This window comes from Macaca fascicularis, chromosome 9 (genome assembly GCF_037993035.2).
Source record: "Macaca fascicularis isolate 582-1 chromosome 9, T2T-MFA8v1.1".
Lineage (NCBI taxonomy): Eukaryota > Metazoa > Chordata > Mammalia > Primates > Cercopithecidae > Macaca > Macaca fascicularis.
The window spans coordinates 58,571,720-58,599,106 of record NC_088383.1 but is presented as its reverse complement, the minus strand read 5'-3'; the positions used below and the strand labels follow the sequence as shown (position 1 = coordinate 58,599,106).

Sequence of the window (27,387 nt, the reverse complement as noted above, 5' to 3'; positions counted from 1 at the left end):
GGGCCTTAATAGGAATCTGCCTCGGTCGATGTCAGGGATGGGGAGCTGAGACTGGCGTTTGGACCTCATTGGTTTCTGGGGCCAACGCAGCACCCTGCGCTGGTCTGCTGCCGTTGAGGGTTCCCGCACAGACCCCCAGGTGCGCCTGAGTATCTTGGCCCGGGCGGCCCAGACGCTGTCCGCACCTCGCTTCACGGCCACCGGGCTCCCAGAGCGCACAGGCAGGGAACTGCTGCCTAGGGCAGGAGGGAACCCGAGGGGACTTTCGGCAGACCTAGGCAGCAAGAGGAGCTTCGGGCTCTTGTCAAGAGCTCCAGAGAGCAAGGGCCCTCTGAGGGAGACAGGGAGACAGACAGCGCGCGAGAGCTGGTCTCTTGACCTGGGATAAGGGAGGATCAGCGCCAGGGGCTCCCAGACCTCTTGGCATGACGTATGAACGACCCTCAGCTGCCCTGCCGGCCCCCGCCTGCCACCGCACCCGCCTCCGGGACCTGCCAGCTGCTCCTCCCGGGCCGGCTGCCTGGACTCTCGGAGTCTGTGGCCCCGGCGAAGCCGGCGTCGCGAGCTCTCTCCGCTCTGAACCGAGTGGGAGTTTCCTGTGATTCTTTCCCCGAGGCAGAGCAGACTCTCCTCTGGAGCGACTGAGCCCAGGAAGGGCCGCTTCACTGAAATAGGTCCTGACTTGCCTCGGCCGGCCGGAGAGGGACTGGTCTTCCTCCAGGCTGTTTTCTAAGGGGCGTCGACGGCGGCCGGGACCCAGCGCTCTGTCCCGCAGCAAGATGTTCCTCCCCCAGCGCTGGTGTCCAGCGGCGGGCCTGCCAGGCCTTTTGTTTCCGAAGCGCTGTGTCTTTAAGATGAAGGCTGGATCCCGGGCAGTGCAGGGACCCGACCCACCACCTCGCCAAGGCTCCCTAACGCAGCATTAGAATGTTTATAAAATATTCAATTTATGTTGTCTGTCCAAGAAGCCATCGTCCCAAAATAAAATCAGCAGTCTAGACGGAGCACAGACACCAGAACTTATCAACAGTTGTCTGACTTGCATCTTCTGATGCATCTTGAGTGGGTCATAATACCAACTTTATTTTCAGTGGTGCATAAATTAATTACACGCATTTAATAACCAAAATATCATTATATTCCCCCTTTAATATCATAAAGGCTTTCCGCCAGGGAAGCACTTAATAGTGCAGGGGGCCGTAACGGGCTATTATCCTGGTGTAATGCTATTACAGAACCAATTATGCGCCATTAGACTTGCTTTTTTTGCAGTTTATGTGATTTGATCCAATCCCGCGCCCCTGACTTGAAAATTTCAGCCTGGTACTTTAGAGTTTAATTTTCACCCAGGCAGAGAGAAGGGCGGTCTCTCTCCGTTGAGTGTCTGCCTCCGATGCATTTTAAAAGTAATTGCAAAGGGTCCCACCGCATATCATTTGCATCGAGAAGCGAACATAAATTCAGGGACCCCTTGCTGAGAACAAAATCAAACTTTCCTTTTGTACGATCGCTTGGAAAGGGAAGCCGTGTGCAAAGAGTCCCCCCAAAACCCATCCGGCGGCGACAATTAGCAGTGCTTTGTCAATTTGCAGCCCGGGAGTCGCCAGGCCTTTGACAAGGGCAGCCCAAACCGGGCGCTCGCTCTCGGAGAAAGGTTTGCCTCTGAGGGGACATGAGGTGGGGGGTGGGGCCTAGTGTATTTTCGGAAAATGAATTTTTTGGGGGTGATGGTGGTGGTTGTTGTATCGTTCTGTTTTAAAAGAGGAAAAACCATTCCTGATGTTTGCTGAGAAATGACGGATTTTTTTTTTTTTTTTTTTTAACACCACGTGGGCCATTTGTAAGGCCCAATAGACCTATCCAAGTTACTCGCTGTAGACAGCGCTGGAAATAATCAGATTAAGGCCAATTATGCGTGAGATTATAAAGGCGAGTGCTGAGCGGCGGCGCGCGCTGCAGACAGACAGCAAGACATCTGGCCACTTCCCGAGTCACTTCTTTGGTCCTGCGGGCGCCAGCCGCGCCGAGCCCCGCCCGCCGCCAGCCAAGCAGGGCGTGCGGACCGGAGGCGGTCACGCTCCGGCCTCCTTGACCGCCGCCCGCCGAGGTATGCTCGGCTCTGGACCCACCCGCCGGTCCCCGAGCGCCGGGCCTTGGGGCTCGGCTGCCTTCCTGGCCTGAGCTGCAGCGCACAGATGGCCTTGCGCGCTAGCCGGACCTGGCTGCGGCGGCCCGGGTGCAGGGCTTCTGGATGGGACCCCGGAGAGCCAGAAACTACGCCGCGCGGGTTTGGTGCTGGGGCTAGGGTGAGGGCACTGCACTCCAGGAAGTGGACACAGCCGAAGGACTGCCCCGTGGGGTTGCCGCTTGCGACGGGGCTGACGCCTTCCCTCCTGTCTCCGGCAGTGAGCTGAAGGCGTTGGGAAGGGTTTTCCAGGAGGGGAGCGCCCCGGGTGCGCCCTAGGGCCGGGCGGGAGCGCTGGCAGAGGGAGACTTGAAGCTCTATCGCTGTTTGCTTTGCAGCCAGGCAGGAGCAACGCGCGCCGGTCCGTTCCGCTGCCACCCTCCCAGGTCTTGGCCGTCCAGCCGATCTGACAGCCGGCGATGTTTTATTTCCACTGCCCGCCACAGCTAGAGGGTAAGTAAGCGCCGCGCCCCAGGCTCTCCATGAAGCCAGAGCCGGCCAGAAAGGGCCGGAGCGGCAGCAGGGTTGGCGGGTGGCGGGGTCCCCGCCCTGCGGGGAGCGCAGCCGCCGGCAGGTGAGTAGGGGTGCCCCTGTCCCCCTCCCTACACCCCACTGCAGCCCCGCTCCAGCTCCCCGCCCCGTCGCCACCTGCCTCCCACCTCCCTGCCTGCCTGGGCCAGGACGCCCCGGGCTATGCGTGCTGCGGGGACCGGCCGAATCCTCCCAGCACAGATGCTGGTGTCACGCCTCTAATTGGGGCTCCCCAACCCAGGGTGCCGCATCAATCTTTCACGGTGCTTTTGCAAACATCCCAGAAAGCGAAGGCGAGTGAGCCCGCCGCGTCCTGGCCCTGATCACGAGCTGCACGAGCCTAGAAGGGCCCATTGCTGGGCTGCTCTCACTGGGGCCGCTGGCGAGAGCCCTGCAGGGGCCTCATCCGCCTTGGATTCTGTGCAGCTCAATTCGCTTCCTGGCCGCCTGGCTGTCCCTGGAACTAGGTGGCCCTGCCCACCACCTGCCCGGACTGACCTAGCGTGGCTCCTTCTCTGTGACTCACTAATCCTAAATGTCGAGCACTCCCCACTCCCCCGGACCAGAATTTCCATCTTTGAGGGTCTCCAGGCCTGAGAAGAAGTTTCCCTTCAGGATCCCCAGTCTGGCTTCGGCACCCAGTTGTTAGGGGGGCGTGGGTTGGTGAGAAGGGGACAGTTGGGACCTCCTGCATGCCCCTGCTCAGGACCCGGGGGATCTAAGATGGGGTCTTCACATCAGGGGGCCAATTAGTAGCCATCAGGTGAGCCACACTGTGGGCTTTAATGGGGCCTTCTGCAGAGCAGCAGTCTCAGCCCTGGGGTATTGGGACTTTTGTAACCGTGGGAGTGGCATTTGGCAACCTACTCCTTTGATTTATTATTGTGGTGGGAGAATTTGGGGAGCCAAGTAGTTGTGGAAGACAAGGGGCAGGGTAAATGTTGTGAGGCCCTGGGAGACCTGAGACTTCAGGTGATACTTGTCAGTCTTGCCGCAGGCTGCCCTGAACAGTGGCTGAGCCTCAGAAAGTTTGTTTTTGTTTTTCTCATAAAAGCTCTTAAGAGTCCAGTAGGATTTTCTAAAGGAAGCTAATGAGGACCAGTGTTTAAGCCCTGCTAGCTCTGTCAGCATTGCTAGGAAGGGAAGGCCACACATTTGCCTGCATTTCACCTCCTTTTATCCCCAAGGTCCCATGCAGGGTGAGTTTTATGGAAGGGTGGGAGATGTGCATCCCCTGACAGTGTACTCTAGGGGTTGAGGGAGTCTCTCCTATGTTGAGGGTGCCTTCTCTGTGCATCTGAACCAGGGGTCTGGACTAATTGCCAGCCAGTGTCCCACCCTTCTGGTCAAAGTTGGGGAAGGCAGAGGTTTGGGCATTTGGCAGGTAGGGGACATCATGAGTGTCTGTGTGCAGGGTGGGCTGCAGGAGTGACTTAGGGAGAGTCCTGGCCTGGCCTGCCATGACCCCAGCTCTCAGCCCAGCTTAGCGGGCTTACTGTGCTCCCCATACCCTGGGCACATCCCACCTCAGTGCTGACTCTGTGGTATAACCAGAAGAAGAGGAGATGGGTCTTTCAGAGCCTTTCTTCCGTTTGTAGATGTGTTTCTCTGCCAGTTTTGCAGAAAGGAGTAATTTAGTTTAGTTGAGTGTTGCTGGGTGAAAGGGATCTCCTGAGAATGGAAAAGTTGAGAACAGACCTTTGGAACATGACATAATTATAGTCTATCATCTTTTTTATTTTATTTATTTTTTGCTAATCTAGAGAGACATAAAGGAGAAGAGAAAGAATGGCTCATAATCTTACTTGTCGTATAATTTTGCTGATGTTACATTAAAAAGTACCACTGGCACCTGCCTGAGAAGTTTGAATACAGCAGAAACTTATACATTGAAAAGTAAAATCCTCCTTTTCCACCTCTTTTCCTAAAAGTATCTGCTATTTTTTTGTCATTCTTTCAAGAAAATATGATTTAATTCTCATTTATGTATTTTAAAAATACATGTTTTGCCTTATTTGCACTGAAATTATGTTGCTACATCATTCTGTACTTTGCTTTTCTTAGTTTGTAGTGTATCTTGGAGATTTGTTCATGCCAATATGTGTAGATCTACTGATTTCTTTTAAACTGCTGCGTAGTATTCCATTCTGCGTTGTGGAGAAAGGGAGAAAGGGTCTGCTGATGGGCATTTTGGTTGTTTTCCTTTTTTTTTTTCAACTATGGTGTTTCCAGAAACACATTTTTTTCTATTTTGGCACACGTTACAAATATATTCAGAGATTAAATACCTGTATGTGTACTTAAATGTTTGATGGATGTTGTCAAATTACCTTCTAATAAGGCTGCACCTGATTTGTACTCCTACAAATGGTGAATTAACCTGCACATCTTATGACACTCATATCTGTACTGGGTGTCTTTATGCACTTCATTATTTCACCAAAATGTTGAAAATAATATTTCATTGTTCTGTTGTGTTTGGTTGAATTATCTTTAAGGTTTAACATTTTCATAATATCGACTATCCTACTTATTTTTAAGTAAAATAGCTATTCTCATTTTTTCTTCTTTTCTATTAGCTTGTCAATCTTTTATTAATTTGGTGAACTGTCATCCTTTTCTAGGATTCAGTTTCACATGCAGTGTTTCACTTAAAGATTCTGCATGTACACATTGTGAGCCACTTTGGGACCATGAGGTATAAATTAGAAGACTGAGGGAAATTGTGATTGGAGATCCTCAGAGATTGTATTCCATCCTCACCAGTCAAGTGCATTGTTTCAAAAAAAGACAATTTGTTTTCATGCAAAGTAATGAAAATAAGACTGCATTGAGGCCATTCCTTTTAAGTTTCCAATGAGCTGGAGAGAAATAACTGTAACTAGGGTTTTGAGGAACAACGCAATTTGGACAGGAAGATGGAAGGAGAACACTTTAGCAGAGAGTTAGGGTGTTTGGCAAAGGATGTGGCCCTGGAGGGTGAAAGAATAACTAGAAGGAACTTCCTCTAGTAGACAGAATTTTAAGAAGCCCAAAGGACTTTCAATCTTTGAGACTGAGGCCCTTCTGAGGGTCCTTGTCTGGGACAGTGTGGCTCCAGAACTCCTAATGCCGTGATTCTGAGAACAGAGCCCATAGCAGGTAAAGTATTCACTGGTTAATGGCAACTTGCTCATTTGTTTTCCTAAGAAGCCATTGTGGACTATCAAGTAAATAGAGCACATTTGGAAAATGATCTGAATGCACGTTTGGGGCCAAACTCTGTTCTGGGTTTATAGCGAGCTTTGAAGCCTGCTGGGGAGGACAACGTCTTTCTTTTGTGGGGAAGTAGAAGCAATAGGTGCTTTATAAGGCCTGGCCAGAGGGCGGGGTGCCCTTTGAGAGTGGCCTTGTTCAAGTCTGCTTGGCATTCAGGACAGTCACTATTGGTGCAGATCTCCTGTTAATTGACATCTATATAACAGATCCACTATGGTGCTGATGAGCTGTGACCAACAGTAATTAATATTCATTTATAAACTTCTTCCCTCCTCGCGTTCTGCACTTCTAGGAGAAAAGTGCTGTGAAAAGCTCTTGGTGTTTTCTTTCCTCCCCCAGCCTCTCCCAGCTCCCAGATTTTAATTCTTCTTTATAGAAATAAAGGAAAGTAAACTACCAGATGAGCCAAAGGGAGACACACAGGCTTCTATTAAAGGATCTGGAGTAGGGGTGAGATAAAGGCACATTGAACAGGGGTGGAGCCGGGAGCTGGAGAGCAGGTGAAGGCTCTGCCTCAAGTCAGTGACCCTTCCTGGTTCAGAGTCCAGAATTTCACAAGAATTGAACTTGGCCATCTCGGGGATTAAGGTTACCACCTGCCCTGTGTAATAGGGATAACTGGGTTTAAAGTCAGAGGTTTTGGGGACAGAGTGGAAAAGAGGGGGATTTAATAGGAGGAACAGAAAAATATCCTTTGGGACAAACAGGGCTGCTTGTCTGGTGGGTCAGGTGTGTGCCCTCTGAACTGTGTCCGGGGGCGGTCTGAGGACTGGGGCCCCTTCCAGCCCAGGTTGATCAGTTTGCTCTTGGTAGGCACTGCACCCTTTGGCAACCACTCTTCGGGGGATTTTGACGACGGGTTTCTACGTAGAAAACAGCGCCGGAACCGGACGACGTTCACTCTTCAGCAGGTACCAAAGTTGATTCTCCTTTCAAACATCAGCTACTTCCTACCTCTCCCAAATCAGAGTTGAGCAACTCTTCTTTGTCTTTTAAAATAAGACCAATTGATTACGTTAACTGAATCTTTCTGTTTTCTTGAACAACTTATGTGCCAAGGAATCTGTTTTAGGGGGAGTGCAGATGACTTTAGCCTTGTAATCCCAGATGAGAGAAGCAGCAACGTTCTCTCCCACTTGCCTTAGGTTGATAGTTTGGGGAACACTTCCATGTCAGCAATATCGTTTGAACCTCACAGTGACCCTCTGAGGAAGGCAGGTCAGACATTCTCATTCTCAGTACAGAGATGAAAACCCGGATCCCTGGAAGTTGGCTGACTTGGATAAGGTATAGTTGCCCACAAGTGGAAGGGCTACAACTGGGACCTTGATACTGTGTTTCCCAGAGCTGGGCTCTTTCTCCTCGATCAGCCTGTGTCCCACTCTTGGAGTGAACTGGAGTGGTTGCGAAGGTGACCAAATGTCCCTATGGCATTTTGTGGGATGACACCATGAGGGCTTCTGCAAGTTGTTTCTGTTCCCTGGCTTCCTATGGTGAAAGCGATACCAATTACTGTAACTGTTCATAAGGTGACCATTAGGTTTTTTTGATTCCTATGACAATACTTAAATGTAAAAGCATATAAATATTCACATCTCTCTTATTTCTACTTCTTGCCAGAGCACTGAGGTTGCCGGTAAGCTGTAGCTCCTAAGTCATCCGCGGTTGAAATTCTCATTCTGTGGGATCCTTCCAAAGAGCTCCTTTCTCCCTGTCCTTCCTTGATTTGATCTGTGAAACTGCTTCCTCACCACTCATAGGAGATTTGAAATATGCATCTGCTTCCCCTCACCTAGCCACAGCCTCTCACCAGTACATATTTTTTCCTTTTACCAGCTGGAAGCTCTCGAGGCCGTTTTTGCCCAAACACACTATCCAGATGTCTTCACCAGAGAAGAGCTCGCCATGAAAATAAACCTCACAGAAGCCAGAGTGCAGGTAAACCTTCTTTTTAATTATTTAACTCTCTAATATTAAAACTGGCAAACTTTTTTTTTGACATCATGACTGCAGAGTGCACATTTGGCCAAAGAAAGCAAATGAAGACTATCTGTCATTTTCATGATGCACTTTAATAACATCAACATAATGTGGAATATTAGATTAGGTTGATTAATCGGTCATTCATAATTAACTAGTGATAATGTTCTACACTAATTTGTCCGCGTCTCTAAGGTACTAAATTACATCAATGCACATCCATTTCCTTGCTTTGGAAAAAAAAAAAAAAAAAAAAAGAAAGAAAGAAAAGAGCTGAGATGCTATTCTCAAAGCAGCTCTGACCGCTCTGGTGTAAGGCCAGTCAATTGCAGAGAACCGCGTTTTCAGATGGGAAGCAGGGTAGGATCTGCTTTCCAGAAATTGCATCATGTCCAACTTTTCCCCTGCTCTCTGACTCTTTCAACAAAGTGGATCGGAAGAAGATGTGCAATTTAAAAATCTTGAAACAGCAAAAGCAACAGGGCTGCTTCAGAGATGAGTATGGCCTGCGGTGGCCGTCTCTAAACAGGATTTCTGTTTAGAAGCTACACAGTGATTACATTTAGGTGCACAAACCCGCCCGCCAAACCCAGCAGATGTGCCTCAGCGCGAGAGGAAGGGATCCACAGTGCCGCCTCTCCGGGCGAGCTGTTCTTTGAGCACAATTATATATTCATTTTATTTATGGGGTTTCCTCCATGCTGTTTCTGTTCTTTTTTTATGTAGGGGCTTGGGGTTAAGACTATGCAAAGATCTAATTGTAGGAAATATAATAGTTTGCTTTCGGTTCCCCTGGGTCATGTTAGTATCTCTTAAAAACCAATGGCTGAAGAGAGATAATGGAATTCTGAGCAGTAAATTGGGGGTTGTAAACAAATTATTTCCCCTATAATCAGATTATGTGATCCTGATTATTAAATCCGAACATGAATCATTGGTCATATGCAGGCAAATTAAACTGATTATTATTTGGAAATGAAAATCTCCTTTGGCCAGGATACCGTCTATCCTTTCTTTTTTTAATGCCAGCTTGCCAATAGCTGCCTAAAGACTGAACTGCAAATTGAGATAAATGACACAATTATTGAGCATTCAGAAGTGGAAGATCATAACTTCTCCCTGAAAGGTGCAAGGGTAAGATAGGGGTGGTGACAATTAAAGCTGGGAATTGTTGTTCAGGCTGTTGTTGGCTATTATGCAGACAGACAATGGCTGTGAAACGTTTGTTTAGTGAACCTCCGTGTGGGGACGTGGGCTTCGGTGGCGGGAAGGGAGATGTGTTTACATTTATACCCCTTGCTCATTCAAATATGATTAATGTTCTATAAAGCAGGGTCTTAATCGAAGCTGATGTTGTCAAACAATAACTAAATAGGGAAATAAACGACTCCATCATGCTCTTTCCTCAGAAGCAGGCGAACTGTCAGTGCAAAGTCATTAAAATATGATAATGAAAAATAGCTCAATTAAATGTTGTTATAGCTGTGACCTTCATTCAATTAAGACGCAAGAAAGTGTCTGCATTTTGCTTTGCATTTAACTGCCCTAAATTTAGAATATAGATAAAATCATTATTCAATGGTTGCTGATATGTGCAATTAAAAGCCAAGTAGATGAGAAAAGAAAGAAAGAAACCCAGTTAAGGAAGAATGAAAATTAAGAGATAGGGTGGGCCAGCCCAGCAGAGAGCTCAGCCTCAAGGACCCAGGCTCTCTCTGGGGCCAGTGTGCCAGCAGCCAGGGGAGGAGGAGAGGATGCGCTGGGGAATTGAAGGGAGGTCTCGCCAAGCATTTTTTTTTTTTTTTTTTTTTTGTAGTCAGGAATTATCTCCCAGGAGGGGAGGGAAGAGGTTTTGCTGGAAGGAGTAAACAGAAGCAGGATTTCACTGACCTCTGGAAACTCCTTGAACCTGGGCTGCCCGGCTTCCATGAGGCTGTCCTGCAGAATATAGTTTTGGTTTCTAGGGCTTAAAGAACCCTGAACCTGACTCGAAGAAGGTGCTTAGGTCAAGATGAATCACCAGCCTTTTTGTAACCTGAGGGTGATGGAGATGACATGAGTGCATGTTTACTGAGTGGTGGATGGCTATGCATCAGGCCCTGTGCTCAGTGTTTTGCAGGCATGCCAATCTTCCTAACAAGTCTTACGGGGTGGCCACAGTTATTACCCCCAAACAGTTTGAATCACAGTTCCCAGCCAAGCCAGTGGGCTTCAAACTATGGATCTGCCATTTACCCACCTGGATGGCCTTAGGCAAGTTAATTAACCTCTCTGCACTTAATTTTCTCATCTGTAAAATGGGGATAGCAGGACTACTTACCTCATAGGGATGCCGTGGATTCTAAACCAGATTTACTGAGGTCCCAAATTCTAGGCCATGGCTGGATCCAGAGTCAGTGTTTCTTTCCGTCCTTCCCTTCCTTCCCTTCCTTCCCTTCCTTCCCTTTTTTCCTTCCCTTCCTTCCTTCCCTTCCTTCCTTCCTTCCTTCCTTCCTTTCTTTCCTTTCTTTCCTTTCCTTCCTTTCCTTCCTTTCCTTCCTTTCCTTCCTTTCCTTCCTTTCCTTCCTTTCCTTCCTTTCCTTCCTTTCCTTCCTTTCCTTCCTTCCTTCCTTCCTTCCTTCCTTCCTTCCTTCCTTCCTTCCTTCCTTCCTTCCTTTCTTTCTTTCTTTCTTTCTCTCTCTCTCTCTCTCTCTCTCTCTCTCTCTCTCTCTCTCTCTCTCTTTCTTTCTTTCTTTCTTTCTTTCTTTCTTTCTTTCTTTCTTTCTTTCTTTCTTTCTTTCTTTCTTTCTTTCTTTCTTTCCTGGAGTCTCACTGTCACCCAGCCTGAAGTGCTGTGGCATGATCTCAGTTCACTGCAATCTCTGCCTCCCAGGTTCAAGTGATTATCTTGCCTCAGCCTCCTGAGTAGCTGGGATTACAGGCATGTACCACCACACCCAGCTAACTTTTTGTATTTTTACAAAAAGAGACGGGGTTTCGCCACGTTGGCCAGGCTCGTCTCAAACTCCCGACCTCAAGTGATCCGCCCACCTCGGCCTCCCAAACTGCTGGGACTGCAGGCCTGAGCCACCACACCTGACCCAGAGTCAATGTTTCTAATGGGTACACTGGGCTGCTGATCACGAATATGTCGTGATGTGTATCAGACGATATCATAGATATGAGGCCAGACCAGACACACCCAGGTACCCAGGCCACAGCTGTCGGAAGACCTAGTGAGTCTTTGTGATGAGGAAGCCCTGGGTCAGGTTTCATTAGCTGCTTTGCTGGTGATCCTCCACCTCCAGTAGGAAATACTTTTCACATCAAATAAATGAACTTGCGTGTGACTCAACATTAAGGATTTCCACAAGATAGTGCTTTTACCCTTGTTATGGGCATTCGGATACTTTCTATTATTTAACGTTCATTAAAAAATGCCTGTCCTAACCTCTTAACCGCTGTGGGCCTGACACTGCAGTTCAGAGGGCGTGGTGTGGAGAGGAGGCTGCAGGGTGAGCTGCAAGTGCCAGCACTGGGTCCAGGGTTCTGGCTCCCTCCTCCTGTCTGATTTTCACTGGGTGCATGTTTCCATCGGGGATTCAGGTTTGGTTCCAGAACAGAAGAGCCAAATGGAGGAAGACGGAGAGAGGGGCCTCGGACCAGGAGCCAGGAGCCAAGGAACCCATGGCAGAGGTGACGCCTCCTCCAGTGAGAAACATCAACTCCCCACCCCCTGGGGACCAAGCCCGGAGCAAGAAGGAGGTGCTGGAGGCCCAGCAGAGGTGAGACTGTGGGTCTCTAGGCCCGGTGGGCCGTGGGCAGCACTGCAGACACAGGGCGAGACCTCAATGTGATCTCCTTCCTTTGCCAGCCTGGGGCGAACGGTAGGTCCTGCAGGGCCTTTCTTCCCCTCCTGCTTGCCGGGGACTCTCCTGAACACGGCCACCTATGCCCAGGCCTTGTCCCATGTGGCCTCCCTCAAAGGTGAGTTTGGGTTCAGCTGGGCTGGTGGGCATGACCTTGTGGGGGTGGTGGAGGTTGTGTGACCAGCCTGGGTCTCAGCTTGGCCATCCTTGCATCTGGGCCTGTGCAGCTTCCTCGCCTCCTGTCAGTCACAGCCAGGGCCACTGGTGCTGTCCAGTACTATCTTGATTGCTTCCTACATGCGGCCTGAGCATGGAAAGAATGTCCTAAGCATCATTTCACCCACAGAGAGCTGGTCCTAGAGGATACTGCCCCACAGTGACCTTCCATGTTCGCAGCTTTCTCCTGCTCCCTGGTAACAGTGTTAGGTGCCAACCTGTAGCTCATGGGTGGGGCCTGGGTGGGGCAATCATCCCTGCTCCCAGCTCCCTCTCCATGCGTGCAGCCGGCCCACTTGCTTTCCTCAGGTCTCCTGATGCCAGATGTCTGAGCTGTCAGGATTTGTGGTTTTCCAGGATGTGCTCTCTTCTCAGTGGCTGTTGTCTCGTCTGAAGGATAGAAATTGTTAGGGACATTTTGTCAGACTTAGAGAAAGGAGCTCCTGTGGCGTTGGCCCTTGGGATTTCTGAGCAGCCTCACTGGAATGGGCTCATCCAGTGTTTCTCAGATACTGGCCCCAAACCTATTCCTTCAGTGATCAGGCTGCGCAGCTGTGTTGGCCAGGAGCAGAGCTGGGTCCCAGCGTGGGTCTGGGGGAGTGTTAGGGGGCTCATTTGTCACAGGGGGTCTGGGAGGTGGGGGCACAGGGGTAGGCTGTAGGCTTTTTTTCTGATAATAGGAAGTAGGAGACACACCCTTAGGGTGTCCCCTGCATGTTCTGCTAAGGCCTGGGGTCTCCTGGCTCTGGAGGAGGGTCCCTCTCCAGCAGGTGGGACACACACACACACACACACACACACACACACACACACACACACACAGTATGGCAATCTGTGTTGCAAAGGCGGTTTCTGGAGACAGAAGGAGAATATGATGGAGTCTCCCTAGACAGTGTCCAGGAAGAAGGAGGGAAGGGATTCTGGGTGTAGGGAACAGCATATGCAAAGACTTCCAGGGGCGAGGAGGGTGCCCATGGGAGAGTGCCCAGAGATCGGTGAGGGTGCCCAGCGGGGGCCAGAGCTTGATGGCCCTGGATGCCAGGATTCTGAGTCTGGACTTCCCACTTCAGGAGGTGGAGCCCTTTTAGCCTGGGGCTGCTTCTGAGTGGTCCAGGCAGCTGGGTGCATCCCCTGGCTCAGTTGGCTGATGTGGACAAGACTTAGCTCAGTACCTTCTCCTGGTACTTCCTTCAGCTCCAGGGTCCAGGTGCTCGGGGGGCCACATAGAACCCAACCCTGCTCCCCAACCCCATAGAGCAAACTTGGGACATATTTACAAGACACAGTGGGCTGCTTAGGGGCTACAGGGGTGCAGGCAACCAATTAGAAGGGGAATCCAGAAGATTACCAGTGGGATGCGGGTATCATCCAGGGGGCTGGGGCTTGGCAAAGGAGCAGTCAATCCCATGTCCACCCAGCACTGTCTGCTTCAGCAAGGGCCAGGTCAGCTCTTGAAAGTCATCTTCTCTTTTACAAATGAGAGTTGCTCGCCCGACTCTGGCCTCATGAATAGGAAGTGATTCCCACGGCATCTATGATAGGCTGAGCTGAGTCCCCGTTGGACACCAGCAGTGGCTGAATGGGGCTTGAGGACTAGACTGCAGCTAGGACGGTGGGGAGGCTAAGGGCAGTGTGTGAGAGGGAGACAGAGCTGGGCTTGTGGCTCCCACACCCTGGGGGTGCCCAGCTCAGCAGCAACCCAGGACAGAGGCTGGTGCAGACAGGAGGGGTGGTGCTGAACTGGACCAACTGGCCTGAGTGAACGTGGCCACAAACATCTGTCCACTCTCCTCCTCTCCCCTCCACCCCTTCCCTAAGCCCTTCTGACTGGGCTGTGACCTGCCCCCACCTCCCCCGGAGCCTGCCCCATGCCTGCCTTGCTGGAGATGGACTTTCCTCTGTTGCTGCCTTTCTTGCCAGACCTTGGGGACTGCAGGGCCCTGTGGAGGTGGCAGGAATCACAGTGTGCTCATCAAACTTGGACGTGTCTTTGTGCACTGTAGGGGCCCTTCAGGGGCAGCCAGCACACCCCTGTGAGACCCCCTTCATGTCTAATCAGGGGCGTGGCAGGCCCTTGAGGTCGGCGACCTACCGTGTTTCCAGAGCCAGGAAGGTGGGCACAAAGTGAGCATGTGCAGGTGTTTTTTTTTCCCCAGTTACAAATGAGCTCTTGCTCCCTTTTCTTGAAACAGGAGACCCTCTGGGTCTGTTTGTCATTTTCCCACTCTGAGAGAGGCCTGGGTAAAATGCACATGTCGCTACCATCAGAAGCAGCTATGGGAGGAGCCTTGCTGGGGGCACCCTCAGATTAGGGTTGGGCAGAGGCAGGATGGGGGGCCTTTGCCCACTCAAGGGGCAGCTGTTGCTCTGCCAGCTGATTGTGGCTGTGTGGGAATGTGGATTCTGTGTTGCCAGAATTGCTGCATTTTCCAGAGAAGCTGGAGATTTGTATTTATATTTGAAGTATTCCTGTCTTAGTTGGTTCAGGCTGCTATAACGCAGTGCCCTATGCTGGGTGGCTTAGACACAGAAGAAGTTTATGTCTCACGGTGCTGGAGGCTGGAAGTCTGCGATCAGGACGCCAGCAGGGTTGGGTTCTGGTGAGGGCCCTCTTTTGGGGCTGCAGGCTTCGGACTGCTCCTTGTGGAAAGAGAGCAAGCTCCTCTAGGACTCTTCTTAAGAGGGCACGAGTCCCATTCACGAGGGCTCCGCCCTCACAGCCGAAGTCCTCCCAAAGGCCCTGCTTCTGAACACCCTCACAAGATTTCAACCTACAAATTTTGTGGGGGACACAAGCATTCAGTCCATAACAATTTCCATCTTTTAAATGTTGCCTCCAAGTCTTTGGGCCAAATTGGCAGGTCCTTGGTTGGACCTGCCATGGCCCTGCCATTTTGTGACACCCCCTGGGCTGTGAGGGGGTGTCCCATTTCTGCTTTCTGAGTTCTCTCTGCATACCTGCCTCCTGTCCCCAGCAAAGCTCTCCTCCCTGGGCTCATCCTGACACCTTTCCCTTCCATGGCCCACTCCTGCCTGGTCTCTCTGAGCAGTGGCTTTTAAATCTCCGACAAGCTAAGTCGTGTTGGAAAGGGAGGCAAGTGAGTGATTATGGAAACTTCTCCTGTGCTCTACCAGGCAACCTGCCATTCAATTCTCACAGTAGTATGGTCAGCATTATAGCAAGAGGGGGTCTGTAGTTGTACAACCAGTGGGTGAAGCTGGGATTGCTTATGTGGGTCGTGGCAGGTTTGCATTCTAAAAGCGCCTGGCTCCATCATGGGACACTTCTGGAAGTGAGGTCTTCTGAGCTGCCAGTCCCTGGGGCTGCCTTGGAGTCAGCAGGTCAGCACTGACTCACTCTTGGAAGTGTGTGGGGGTCTCTGCTTCAACACCCTGGGTGGGGATGGGAGGTGTGTGCCTGCAGCATAGTCAGCTTCTAACACCCCCGGGGTTCAATTATCCCCGGGGTCCCTCTCCAGTAGGTGGGACGCACACGCACACACACACAGTGTGTTTCAAAGGTGGTTTCTGGAGACAGAAGGAGAATATGATAGAGTCTCCCTAGATAGTGTCCAGGAAGAAAGAGGGAAGGGATTCTGGGTGTAGGAAATGGCATAGGCAAAGCATTCCAGGGGCCAGTAGAAGAACCAGATCCCTTTGGAGAATGGCTGGCGTGTTGGGTGCCCGTGGGAGGGTGCCCAGAGATAGGGTGAGGGTGGAACATGTGGTATGTGGCTTGGGGCCGCACAGCTTTCTGGCTTTTGCAGCCCAGTCTTCTCCTTCTCTTAGGTTTCCCCAAGCTGCAGAAATTAAGCACACAGCCCAATGTAAGCCTGGCCAAGGAATGACCCCAATTTTTTAGGTCCTAGCTCAGTTTGAGGAGCTCTGGGCTATGACATAGCCTCCCTCATCTTCCTGCATCCCCAGAGGTGGCTGGGCACAGCTGTTGGCTGAACCAGTTCTCCTTTTCTCAGGCCTGAATCCTGCTCCCTAGGGGCTGCTAGTCAACTAGGGGACTAGCACAGCATGCATGCCGGTGCTAGAAGGCACCTGACTGAGCTCTTTTTATAAATGAGAAACCAAGGCTTGGGGAGGGGAAGTCGCTTGCTCACAAATCACTGATTTGGGTGGGTCACCCCCTTGGGATGGAGGCTGCTATCCTCGGGTTCCCGATGTGTCCCTCCCTCCCTGCCTGGCACTACCAGACACCACTTTTTCATTCATTCCTCTGGATGAGCACGGCTGGTTGGGGGACAATGAGAGGCCTTGGACATCCCCCCTTGCTGCTCCCCAGCAAGTGAGGACAGTCATAAGTCTACTGGGGGAGGGGCTGGACTTGCCCAGGACCACAGAGACCAGAACCAATGTGGGCTGAGCCCTGGGGCCCCTTCTAGCCCAGACATCCCAACCACTTCTCCAAGCAGCTTGCAATTCACCCGGAAGAAATGAATCAAAGTTGTTTTCAGCTCCCAGCCCCAAATCAGTGCTAGTCTCCTTCCCCAGGCTTTGTGGTCTTACTGGTATCACACAGCCCCGGACCAAAGACAACAAATGTCTCTGGGTAGGCCACGGAGGATTGGGCCCAGCCCTGGATACCATCTGAGTGCTGCTCCCCTGTAACTGAGAATCCAAGCAAAGGCTGTTCCGTGCTCCACCAGCCCCCAGCTAGGATGTGAGGTCGATGCAGGGCTCCGAATGCCCCAGGGCAAGACCTGTTCTCCCAGTGAGCAATTGGGGTACCGCTGAGAGCATTATGTGTGATTACACATCAGAGGACTCTGAACTTGGGGTCCTGGTCGTTTGGTTCTGGGCATGGTTGCCATGGATGTGAAGTCCTTGTCTTGCACGTATTGAGAGAGCCTCCACATATTGAGAAAGCTGGCGATGCTAGCCCAGCAGGATTGGTGCTGGGGCCTGTGGGGGCAGCATGTGCACAAGAAAGATGTGGCTGCCAAGGTCAGCAGGGCTGCTCGGGCCAGAGGGAGCTGGGCAAGGGTTGGAGGTGGGGTGTGGGAGACGGCAGCCCTTTTTGGGAAGGAATTCCTGGCTGCTCCAGTAAGGCTGGCCAGGTGGAGTGTCCACGGGTGCAGGTGTGGCAGACTAGCCTGCAGGGTTACCAGGCGGGCGCCTGGATGGCCATCGGGCTGACCCCATCAGGCAGTGAGGCAACTGGTTGCCTCGAGTCAGGAAGCTGCCCACCAGAGACAAAGCTAGGCAATCAGAAACCAGACTCTTGCGGGGATTTTCTCCTTTAATTCTGAAGCAGCTGACTAGCACAGTAGCTTCCAGCAAAGGCCTGCTGGTGTGAGCCGTAGTTCTCCCATTCTGTAGCCATGCACATCTTGAGTAAATCACCAAAACACTCTGTACTTCTGCCCGCTCATCTGCAGAATGGGGATCTTGATCACGATAGCACTGACTTTGTAAGACTGAATAAGGAGAACACGAGCTAGAGCATTTGAGGCCCTCAGGACAGTGTGTAGCATGTGGGAGGCAACACTATCACTAACCATCATTGAACACCAACTACTATTGTTGACCAGAGTCCTCCATTCTCATGCCCAGCTGCAGTCCCTAGACCCCATTCACTTTTAAAGGACTCAGTAAAGTATCTTCTTCTCCAAAACTTCTCCCATTTCTGTAAACTTTATTGCTACTGAAATTTACCCTTTCCTTGTAACCCTTGTTGCTCCAATTTTTGACCCTGTTGAGATGTCGTTTGTAGGATTTCGTGGTTGGGGCTCCCTGGGGCTTTATGCAGTGATGTGCTTTGTCCTCTGGGGGGATGGCCAGGCAGGTTTGCTGGGCTCACTGTGGGCATGTTTTATTTTATGGAAACTCTCAAATAAGAAGAGAGCAGGACCCTACTCCTGTGCAGAGAGGATTAACATGACAATAATGGGTGTCTAGAAAAAAATCTGTCCCATTACAAAGAATTTTCTTAGGCTGTCTTAATGGCCATGATTGCATTCACAATTCATTAATGCAGAGGAGGTTATTAATGGCCAGGGAGGCGCTTGGGTTTGTTCCGGGGAAGTGCTGGCCACAGGCCGGGTGGGAGCAGCTGGGGCTGGAGAGTCACAGTGGAGGAGGTGCTCTCCCCAGTGCACTTAGCTGGTCTGCCTCTAACGTGTGATTCACAGAGCTGGGTGTGAGGTGGGACATAATTACAGCTGCCAGGGGAAAGCTTTCATAACTCACTGCATGTTCATACTGCAGGAGTCACAGCAACCCCCTGCACCCGGCAGGGCAGCCTGCCGAGTGGCAGCATCATAGCTGAACTTCCCAGGTGGGAGGGGTCAGCCTTCTGGGCAAGGTGGATATGATGGGGACCCTCGTCCCCAGTGTGGTTCCCTAGAGTCAGAGCCCGAGGCCAGAGAACAGCGGCAGGACAATGGAGTAAGATCTGACTCCTTCTTGCCTTCCTCCTCATCCCCTCTGGAGAGGTGAGATGGTTCCAGCCAGTTGGAGGTAAGGCCCAGGCTGGGAGGAGTCTGGGGACAGACAGGCTGGAGTCTGGCCCCATCTTCCCCGCAGAGACCTTGGACGCTGTGAGGACTGAAGGAGCTGCTGTAGGTCACGTGCCCCACGTTGTGCAGGCATGCAGTGGCACTCACTAGACACGAGCAATTGAGCGGCAGTCCTGGTCCTGCACAGAGTGCGTGAGGATGAGGGGAAGGATGTGCAGGGGAAGGGAGTGCTAGCAGAGGTCGGGCCATGGCCTTCCTAAGGGTATGGCCCTGGCATTAGTCAAGAATGTTTTGCTTTGCTTTGGCCTTCGCCCTTGGGCTTCCAGGCCAGGCTGAAATGTCCAGCTTCTGAGGGCTGTACTGGCCTTAGCATTTGTCCACAAAGGCTGACCTCAGAGTCAGAAGTGACCTCTTCCTCCTCTGAGGCCCCCTGAAACCATCTTTCCCCTTTTCTTCTTTAATGATGTTTTCCTTTTTTAAAAAATTGTGATGTTTTAAAAAATTTTTAAATTTTTTTATAATGGTTGTATTGTAAAATAGGATATTCATTAGAGAAATGCATGAAGCATGCACCTGGCTCTTCATTAATGGTTTCAAGCATCCAGATTACCTTGCTTGCACTCCACACTCCCAACTCCATGTGCCTTGTTTTACTCACGTCACTTTTCCTCTTAGCAAAAGACACCACTCTGCTGACTTTTATGATGATATAACTTTACCACTGAAGTAGGCATTCTGAAACACTGTACCGGTTAGTAGCCCTTATCCATAGTGCTTGGACCAGAAGTGTTTGTGATTTTGTATTTTTTTTTTGGATTTCAGAATATTTGCATTTTACTTAGTGGTTGAGCATCCCAAGTCTGAAAATCCTAAATCTGAAACAGTCCAATGAGCATTTTATTTGGGTGTCGTGTTGGCATGCAAAAGCTTTAGATTTACAGCATTTCAAATTTTGGACTTGGGAGGCTCAATCTATAGTCTTGACTTTTTTGAACTTCACATATACATACATGTACTATATATATAGTAAATATATAGCACACAAAAATATATACACACATATACATGGAGTCCTACAGTATGTATTTTTTTGTGTCTGAGTTCTTTGGCTGAGCATTATGTTTACAAGATTTGTTGCAATTAGGTTTAGTCATAGATTCTTTATGATATTGTATGTACACAAGCATGTCTATAAAGACTGTTTGTCTATTCTTTTCCAAGCTTATACTTTTCAATTTCTTTTTCTTGTGGGACTGTGCTGGCTAGAACCTCTAGTACAGTATTGAACAGAAGTGGTGAAAACAGGCATCTGGCCTTATTCTATTTTTTTAAAAGCTTTATTGAGATATAATTCACATTCTATATGATTCATCCATTAAAGTGTACAATTCAATAACTTTTAGTATATTCACCATTTGAGTGTTCACCATCACTACAATCAATTTTAGAACATTTTTACCACTCTGTATCCATTATCAGTCACTGGCACTTTCTCCATTTTGCACAGCCCAGGGCAACCCTGACCCTGCCCTCTGTCTCTGTAGACTGTGGACATCTCATGTGAATGGAATCATGTCATACGTGGTGTGTGTGACCTGCTGTTGCTTTATTGATCTCATGAGGAAGCTCTTAGGGTTTGACAGTTGTGTTTGCTGCCTGTTTTTTTTTTTAAAGATACTCTTTATCAATTAAATATATTTTTTTCTTGTCCTAGTTTTCTAAGAATTTTTTCTTGATTATCATTTTTAAAAATTGCTAATATTAATGAATAGTGAATTTCATCACTTCTTCTGTAGCTGTTGAGCTGACTGTATGTTTTTTTCTTTCTCAATATATTAGTAGGATGAATTATATTGATTCTTTTTTTATTTAATGTTAAAACAACTGCACATTCCTGGAATAGACCCAAATTAGATGTGACATGCTATTCTTTTTACATATTACTGAATTTGGTTTGCTAATGTTTTCTTTAGGGTGTTTGCAGCTATGATCATGAGGAGATGGATGTGTGGTTTTTTTTTTCTAATAATCTCCATTCCAGGTTTTGGTATGGTTTTACTTAACTGTGGTTGCCCCAAAAGTTAGTATTATAAAATAGCAACTGTTTTGTTATCTCTCATCATTCTGAGGACTGGCTGGGCTCAACTGGGTGGTTCTTTGGCTGCTTTTCCTTAGGATCTTTTGTGAGGTTGCAGTCACATGGCAGCTGGGCCTGGTATATACAACATGGCATTACTTAGGTGTCTGGTGCTTTTACAGAGATGCTGGGAGACTGAACTTCTCCCTCTTTCTCCACATGGTCTCTCCTATGGTTAGCTTGGGGTGGGGTTGAGTGGTGTTTGGGTACCAAGAGTATAAAAGCAGAAGATGCCAGGCCTTCTTAAGGGTCACACCCAGAATGGGTATAGTGTCACTGCTGCTGCATCCTATTAAAGCCAATCGCCGAGCCAGCCCAGACTCAGGCAGAGGGGACTGCACATGGGCGTGAGTCCTGGGAGGTGTGGTCCATTGAGAGTGACTGCAGACACTAACTGCCACAAGTATCAAGGTTATGCTGGCCCCTGCCATGAGTTGGGGTGTTTGTTTTTGACCACCCGTACTTCCAGTTGTGACTATTTACACTTTAAGGGCACTGGTCACATCCAACGCGCCTCTGGATCCTTCCACCTACCTCTACCCCAGCACAGAGTGTGGTGCAGAGTAAAATGTAATGCAGTCTGGGAAAAGAAGGAAAGAATCTTGTGCTGCTCTGGGCCTGAGAGAAGGTCCTTTCTTAGGAGATTCCAAAGATATTGGCACCTGGCTCTGCACTGCTGGCCACCTGCTGGACTCCAGAGACGAGGCTTTCCTGTTCTTCATTCAGCACCCACTGAGTAGCTACACTTTGCCAGACTCTGAACCACAGGTTGAGCACTTAGCAATGAATTAGACCAATGAATTAGACTATCCCTACCCAAAGGGTCTGGCGGTTTGAGGGGGTGGGCTTGGAGAAACAGACAGGTCCACCAAGAATCCCAGTTCAGGTGACAGTCATGTACTCTCATAGAAGCAAACAAGGGCATACAAGGTATGGGGAAGCCCAGAGGAGGGAGGAACTTTCTTCACAGGAAGAAGTCTTTCCAGAGAATATGCTTAAGCTGTGAGTGGGTGAGAGACTCCAGGCAGAGAGAAGCATGAATGCAGGGAAGGAACCTGGCAGTGCTGCCTCTTTCTTGACACTGGGTCACCTTGGGGTGGATGCTAGGCTCCTCACCTGTGAAACAAAGACTGTAAAGGCCATACCTAATGGTGCCCATGTATCTGGCACATCCAAATCCACCTAAGTGCTTGTAATTGTTGTTAGAGTCATGATGTTGAGGCCAAAAAGTCACTTGGAATCTGATTAGGGCTTGCTGGGGCAGAGATTTCTGCTTCCTGCAAGCATTTACTCTCCCATGGGAGAGTCTCCCAGTACCCAGTGCATGGTGAGTGGGCTTCATGGTGTGTGGGCAGCACATGGGGCTCCACGAAAACAACACAGTCTCCCAGGGCCCCTGGCTCGTTTCTGAGGATACAGGTATTTGGGGAGCAGAGGACTCAAGGGACAGAAGTGGTCATTCCTCATGGGGAAAATGACTGGGTCAACCCTGGCCCCTCCATGCCTAGCTGATGTCAGGAAGACAGGCGGAGAATCCTGGCACTTAAGATTTGTAAGGAATCTCTTTGACGAGCATGTTACCACTGCTTCTGCAGAATATAGTGGGGGAACCTGAGGCCTGCAGAAGAGATAGAACTGTCCAAGGTCACATAGCATGAATGTCAGAGGCACAATTCAGGGATCTGGGTGTGCTACCTTCCAGCCCCCTACACCCTGTATTGATTCTGCTCCTTTGACAGGCACCTTCTGTCATCTTCTGACTTGAAAACCTGCAACTCACTTTCCAGAAGCCATTTCCTATGGGTGCTGATGGGTTTGCCCTTCCTGCGAATCAATGGGGCCCTGGAGTGCATGGAGAGGAGCAGAAGGCTCTGGCTGGTTCCAGAGGCAGCAGGAGAAGCAGCCTGCCCATGCCGAGCTCTGGCTGCCACTGAAAGGAGGCAGGGTTGTGTGAATCGGCATCTGACTGCCAGGAACATGTGTTCCTGTGGCTGTTCTGGCTGTGCTGGGGGTCCTTGGATCTGGGGCCACTGTCATTATTTGTTTGACCCTGCGGAGACATCCAAGCAGAAATAGAACATGTGCACTGGCCCTGAGACTGTGTCAGAACACAAAGCTCTGGTTGGAATGGTCAGCTGAGTTGGCCCCCATCAATGAGTGTTTGATGAGTGCATAAGTAATTGTTGAGACAAAGGCCTTACATGTAATAGGTGAAATTAAGGGACGGATGGGATTTAGAGCTGATTCCAACAAAACCCCTTCCAAATTAGCCCAGGGATTTTGACATTAATCAGATTGGGTAACTTTGTTAAGAATACAGTTTTTCTTTCCATGGGGTATTGAGGAAGCTTAGAACTCGGGAGATGGCAACTTTGAAGAACTAAAATATGCCAACTCAGTCAAGAAAGATAGATTCTCTCTCCTTTTCTCCCTTCACTAAATATTCACTGAGTGTTTACTTTGTACCTAAATGGGACAGTTTTGTTCTGCAATCAGGGCTGTGAGATTGGATGGGGGAGGCACACACATCAAGCTTGGGAGGTGAGGTGTGTACAAAAACAAACACGGCTCATGGTGAAAAGACAAGAAATAAGCCATAAAACAAGAGGAGGAGAAAGTACTTCAGGAGTTCCATTAGGAGAAGAAAGTGTGTCCAGGTGTGATTTGGCCTTGTTTTTTGTTTGATTATTGGTGATAGCACTTAAACACAGCAGCTAAAAATATGCTTAAATATTGTAGGCATCTACCAATATTCCCACTTAAACTCTCCATGTGAACTATAAGGAACTGGTGTGATGACTCACAGAATGTTTATCAGTTCATTTATTTTACTATAAAGTGAAAAGAAGTGAACTATGCTGTTTGCACTAGATGTCTCATAAATCCATGCATTCATTTTCTGTTCAACTCTTGTTACCCTAACCTGAATGTTCAACAGGAAAACTGGGTGTGAGAGCTCTCCTTGTCACGAGCATTGGAGTCCACATACCTTTATGATGAAAATGTGCTATTGGCAGAGACGAGACAGAGCTAACTTAATTTTTCCTGTCAGTCTTGGTAGTAGATCAATTAAACTGCCAAGGAGATCAAATATTTCAGACTGTATTTATTACATTAAGTATTTATATTCAGACCAAACCTTTAAAGCATGATGTCATATAGGAATGGAGGCCGATTAGATCAATTCAGCAGAATTTGCTGTAACTTAATGGAAATCAAATTGTGTGTTTTAATTTAGTGTCCAGGAGGTAGTAGCATGTTCTCAGACTGCATTTAAAGACCAGAGGGCTCTTGCGTAGACTTTTGTGATGGCACAAGTCTGCCAGGGGGAGGGAGGGAGTCATGGCCTTTTAGGGGTTTCATGGGGTGGGGGCGGGCAGGAAGGGACTTACTGACTTTGGTCCACACAAATGAGAGGGGAGATGAATAGAAGGTTGCTGGTGAATCTCATGGCGCACCCTTAGCCCCGTGTTTGCTGTCAATACCCTGAGTGCAGACGGATGCCATTAGTCATCTTGGAGTCTTCACTGGGTGGTGAAGACACGGTCTTTATCCCTTAGCAACCTGTGGGAGACTCTGTGCTGAAGGAGAACATCTGTCGCCATCTCTGAATGAGAGAAGACAGGAAATCACAAACCCCAAGGAGATTACTCTTTCTATGAGAGTAATACCTGGTCAGTTTAGAAAGAGCAAAACATACAATAAAACACAAATAAAAAAAATTCATAGCCTCAACACCCAGAACCACACACTGAATATTTTGGTATTGGAACATTTCAAGATGTCATTTATGAATATATATATATATCTGATAAACATATATTTAATAACTTACAAATTAAAAAGTTTAAATTGAGAATTTAAATTTATACATTTTTCTATTTCTAAGTAAATTTATATTTACATACATATATCTATGATGCTAGATTGATGTGGTCTATGGCTGTACATATACATATGTACACTATGTGCATATATGTGTGTGAGTATACGTGGATATGGATCATCTTAGTCAGTTTGGGCTGCTATAACTAAATATCATAAACCCGGGAGCTTATAAACAATGGAAATTTATTTCTCACAGTTCTGGAGGCTGGGAAGTCTAAGATCAAGGTGCTGGCAGACTTAGTGTCTTGTGAGGGCACTGGATTCATAGATGGTGTCTTGTTGCTGTGTCCTTGTATAGTGGAAGAGGAAGAGACAGGGCGACCCTCTGGGGCTCTTATGTAAGGACATTAGTCCCTGAGAGATCTACACTCATGACTTAATCATATTCCAAAAGCCCCACCTCCCAAACCTTGGGATTTAGGATTTCAACATATGAATTTTGGGGTGGGGGGACATCAACATTCAGTCTATCACATGTGTATGTATTATACACACGCATATGTATTCCAAAATGTATGCATGTTGACTTACTAATGACTTATTGTTTATTTACTGCTCCTTTACCGATTCTTTAATGTCTTATTTCATTAGTATCTTTTTCATAGTACTAAATATCCTCCTTTAATATAATTTGTCATAGTTGCAATGTGCTCTATATGGTTATAACTTATTCAGCTAGTTCCCTATTATTGGACCATTGGTTGATTTATGTTTTTTGTTGTTGTTATATGCACACAAGTATGACTTCCTTAGTAGCTAATTCAATTTTTAGCCCATTAATACTAGCTTAAACTTTTTTATTTAAATTTTTATCTTTAAAAAATATTATTTGCTTATCTTCTCTTTATTATTCCAGTTTTAGTGTATGTGCTGCTGAAGTGAGCACATGATAGCTTTTTGACAAATTTAAAAAAACAAAAACAAAAAAATACTCTTCTATTCCCTTCTAGAGCCCCATGTATAGAAATCAAGTAATTAAGAGGGGGCTTTGAAAGTTTGTTTGGCTCACTCTTCAAAATTCTCTTGGCAGTATAAATTACCTTTTGGCCAGACGGGAAGATTTCACTGAGGAACAAATACAGCTGTGAAAAGGCGTATGGCTTGTGCCAAAGGCAGGGTAGGCACACAGTGCCAGTGAGCACAGTCACTGCATATACCCTATGTGCACATATGTAGTGTTACGTGTGTGTGCATGAGTATGGTTGCAGGTCTTGTGTCCATCATGGTGTCCTCTGGCGGATACTCGGGACAACTTGGGTTCTTCAGCTGGTCATGAAATTGAACCAGAAATTGGAATAAGCTGTGGATTGTGACTTAGAATTGTCCTTTAATTTTTATGGCGTTGAGGAAATAATTGTTTGAGGATTAAGTACCAGGTGCTTTATAGGATTTATCACCAAAGTAGGTGTGTTAAGGTGCAGAAGCTGAAGCTTGAGTGGATGAAGGCGGGTCCTGTGTCTGGTTAACAGTGGGGTCAGGGGTCAGACTTCTTCCGACCACCTTCTTCCGACCACCTTCTTCCGACCACCTTGTTCTGACCACCTTCTTCTGACCACCTTCTTCCGACCACCTTCTTCTGACCACCTTCTTCTTTTGTTCACCTTCTTCTGCCCTACACAGATGCACTGGGCTTTCTGGCTCCAGAGACGTCCTATTGTCACTTGTTTATAGGGTTTCCATAATGATGACTTGGTTTTAGGGTAGACTTTTTCTAAGTGTGTTTGTCACCTTATGATAAACACATATAATGTAATAAAGAGGCAGAGTCTAGCTCCTCTCATGACCAACTCAGTGGCCCCATGACTAATAGTCACAGGCTTGGTGCAGTTTTCAAAGCCCTGTCAAACATCATATCTTGAGACCCACAGTGGCCGCTGCAATGGCTTTGGGCTATCCCGGGATTCTGCTCTGCTTGCCTCTGTGCAAATGGCTCCAGTTTATTGTGCATTTGGAGGGTTTTTGGCTGTTTTATAAAATTTTGTCTCTTTTCTCAGTATTAACCATCAATGTGTCTGCCACTAGTAGCCACTTAAAGTTTGTGGCAGTCTTGGAAATCATACAACTTATGTTAGAAATAGAAATGCACTTTGCACACAGGAGAATCTTTAAGCATTTGGTGAAGGTCCTAGTAGCTGGGACTACAGCAGTGTGCTACCACACCCGGCTTTTTTTTTTTTTAGATGGAGTCTCACTCTGTTGCCCGGGCTGGAGTATAGTGGCATGATCTCAGTTCACTGCAACCTCCACCTCCTGGGTTCAAGCAATTCCCCTGTCTTAGCCTCCAGAGCACCTGGGATTACAGGCACACACCATCATGCCTGGCTAATTTTTGTATTTTTAGTGGAGACAGGGTTTCACCATGTTGGCCAGGCTGGTCTTGAACTTCTGAACTCAGGTGATCCACCTGCCTTGGCCTTCCAAAGTGCTGGGATTACAGGCATCTGCCACCACACCTGGCTAATTTTTTTGTATATTTTGTAGAGACAGGGTTTTGCCATGTTGCCCAGGCTGGTCTCAAACTCCTGGGCTCAAGCGATCCACCCGCCTCAGCCTCCCAACGTGCTGGGATTACAGGTGCGAGCCACTGTGCCCGGCCTCTACTTGAGCACATGTTTCATGGCCAAAGTGCATGAGCTTTGGGTCTAGATTTTCACTCAGTAACTATTTACTAATGAGTCACCCTGGGAACTAAATATCCTCCTTTAATATAATTTGTCATAGTCGCAGTGTGTTCTATATTGAGGATGAAGCTCCATCATGTTATTTCAAGTTCTCAAAAGTGTTCAGGGTCCATGAAGTTGTTTGTGCAGGCAGCATATTGGTACTGTCAGATCACTGAGAAATCAAAATCATTTTTTTCCTTTGCAAAAAATG

At 48.3% G+C, this 27,387-nt stretch overlaps 1 protein-coding gene across 1 annotated transcript in view; it reads left to right on the top strand.

Moving 5' to 3' along the window:
* Positions 1-3,501: 3,501 nt before the first annotated feature.
* DRGX (dorsal root ganglia homeobox) overlaps positions 3,502-27,387 on the top strand; it is a 30,889-nt gene continuing 7,003 nt past the window's right edge. Inside the window, exons 1-5 of the mRNA XM_074000849.1 lie at positions 3,502-3,552; positions 6,682-6,885; positions 7,811-7,912; positions 11,540-11,718; positions 11,808-11,920. Of these exons, the coding sequence (XP_073856950.1) occupies positions 3,502-3,552; positions 6,682-6,885; positions 7,811-7,912; positions 11,540-11,718; positions 11,808-11,920 (649 nt within the window). The remainder of the gene's footprint in view (positions 3,553-6,681; positions 6,886-7,810; positions 7,913-11,539; positions 11,719-11,807; positions 11,921-27,387) is intronic.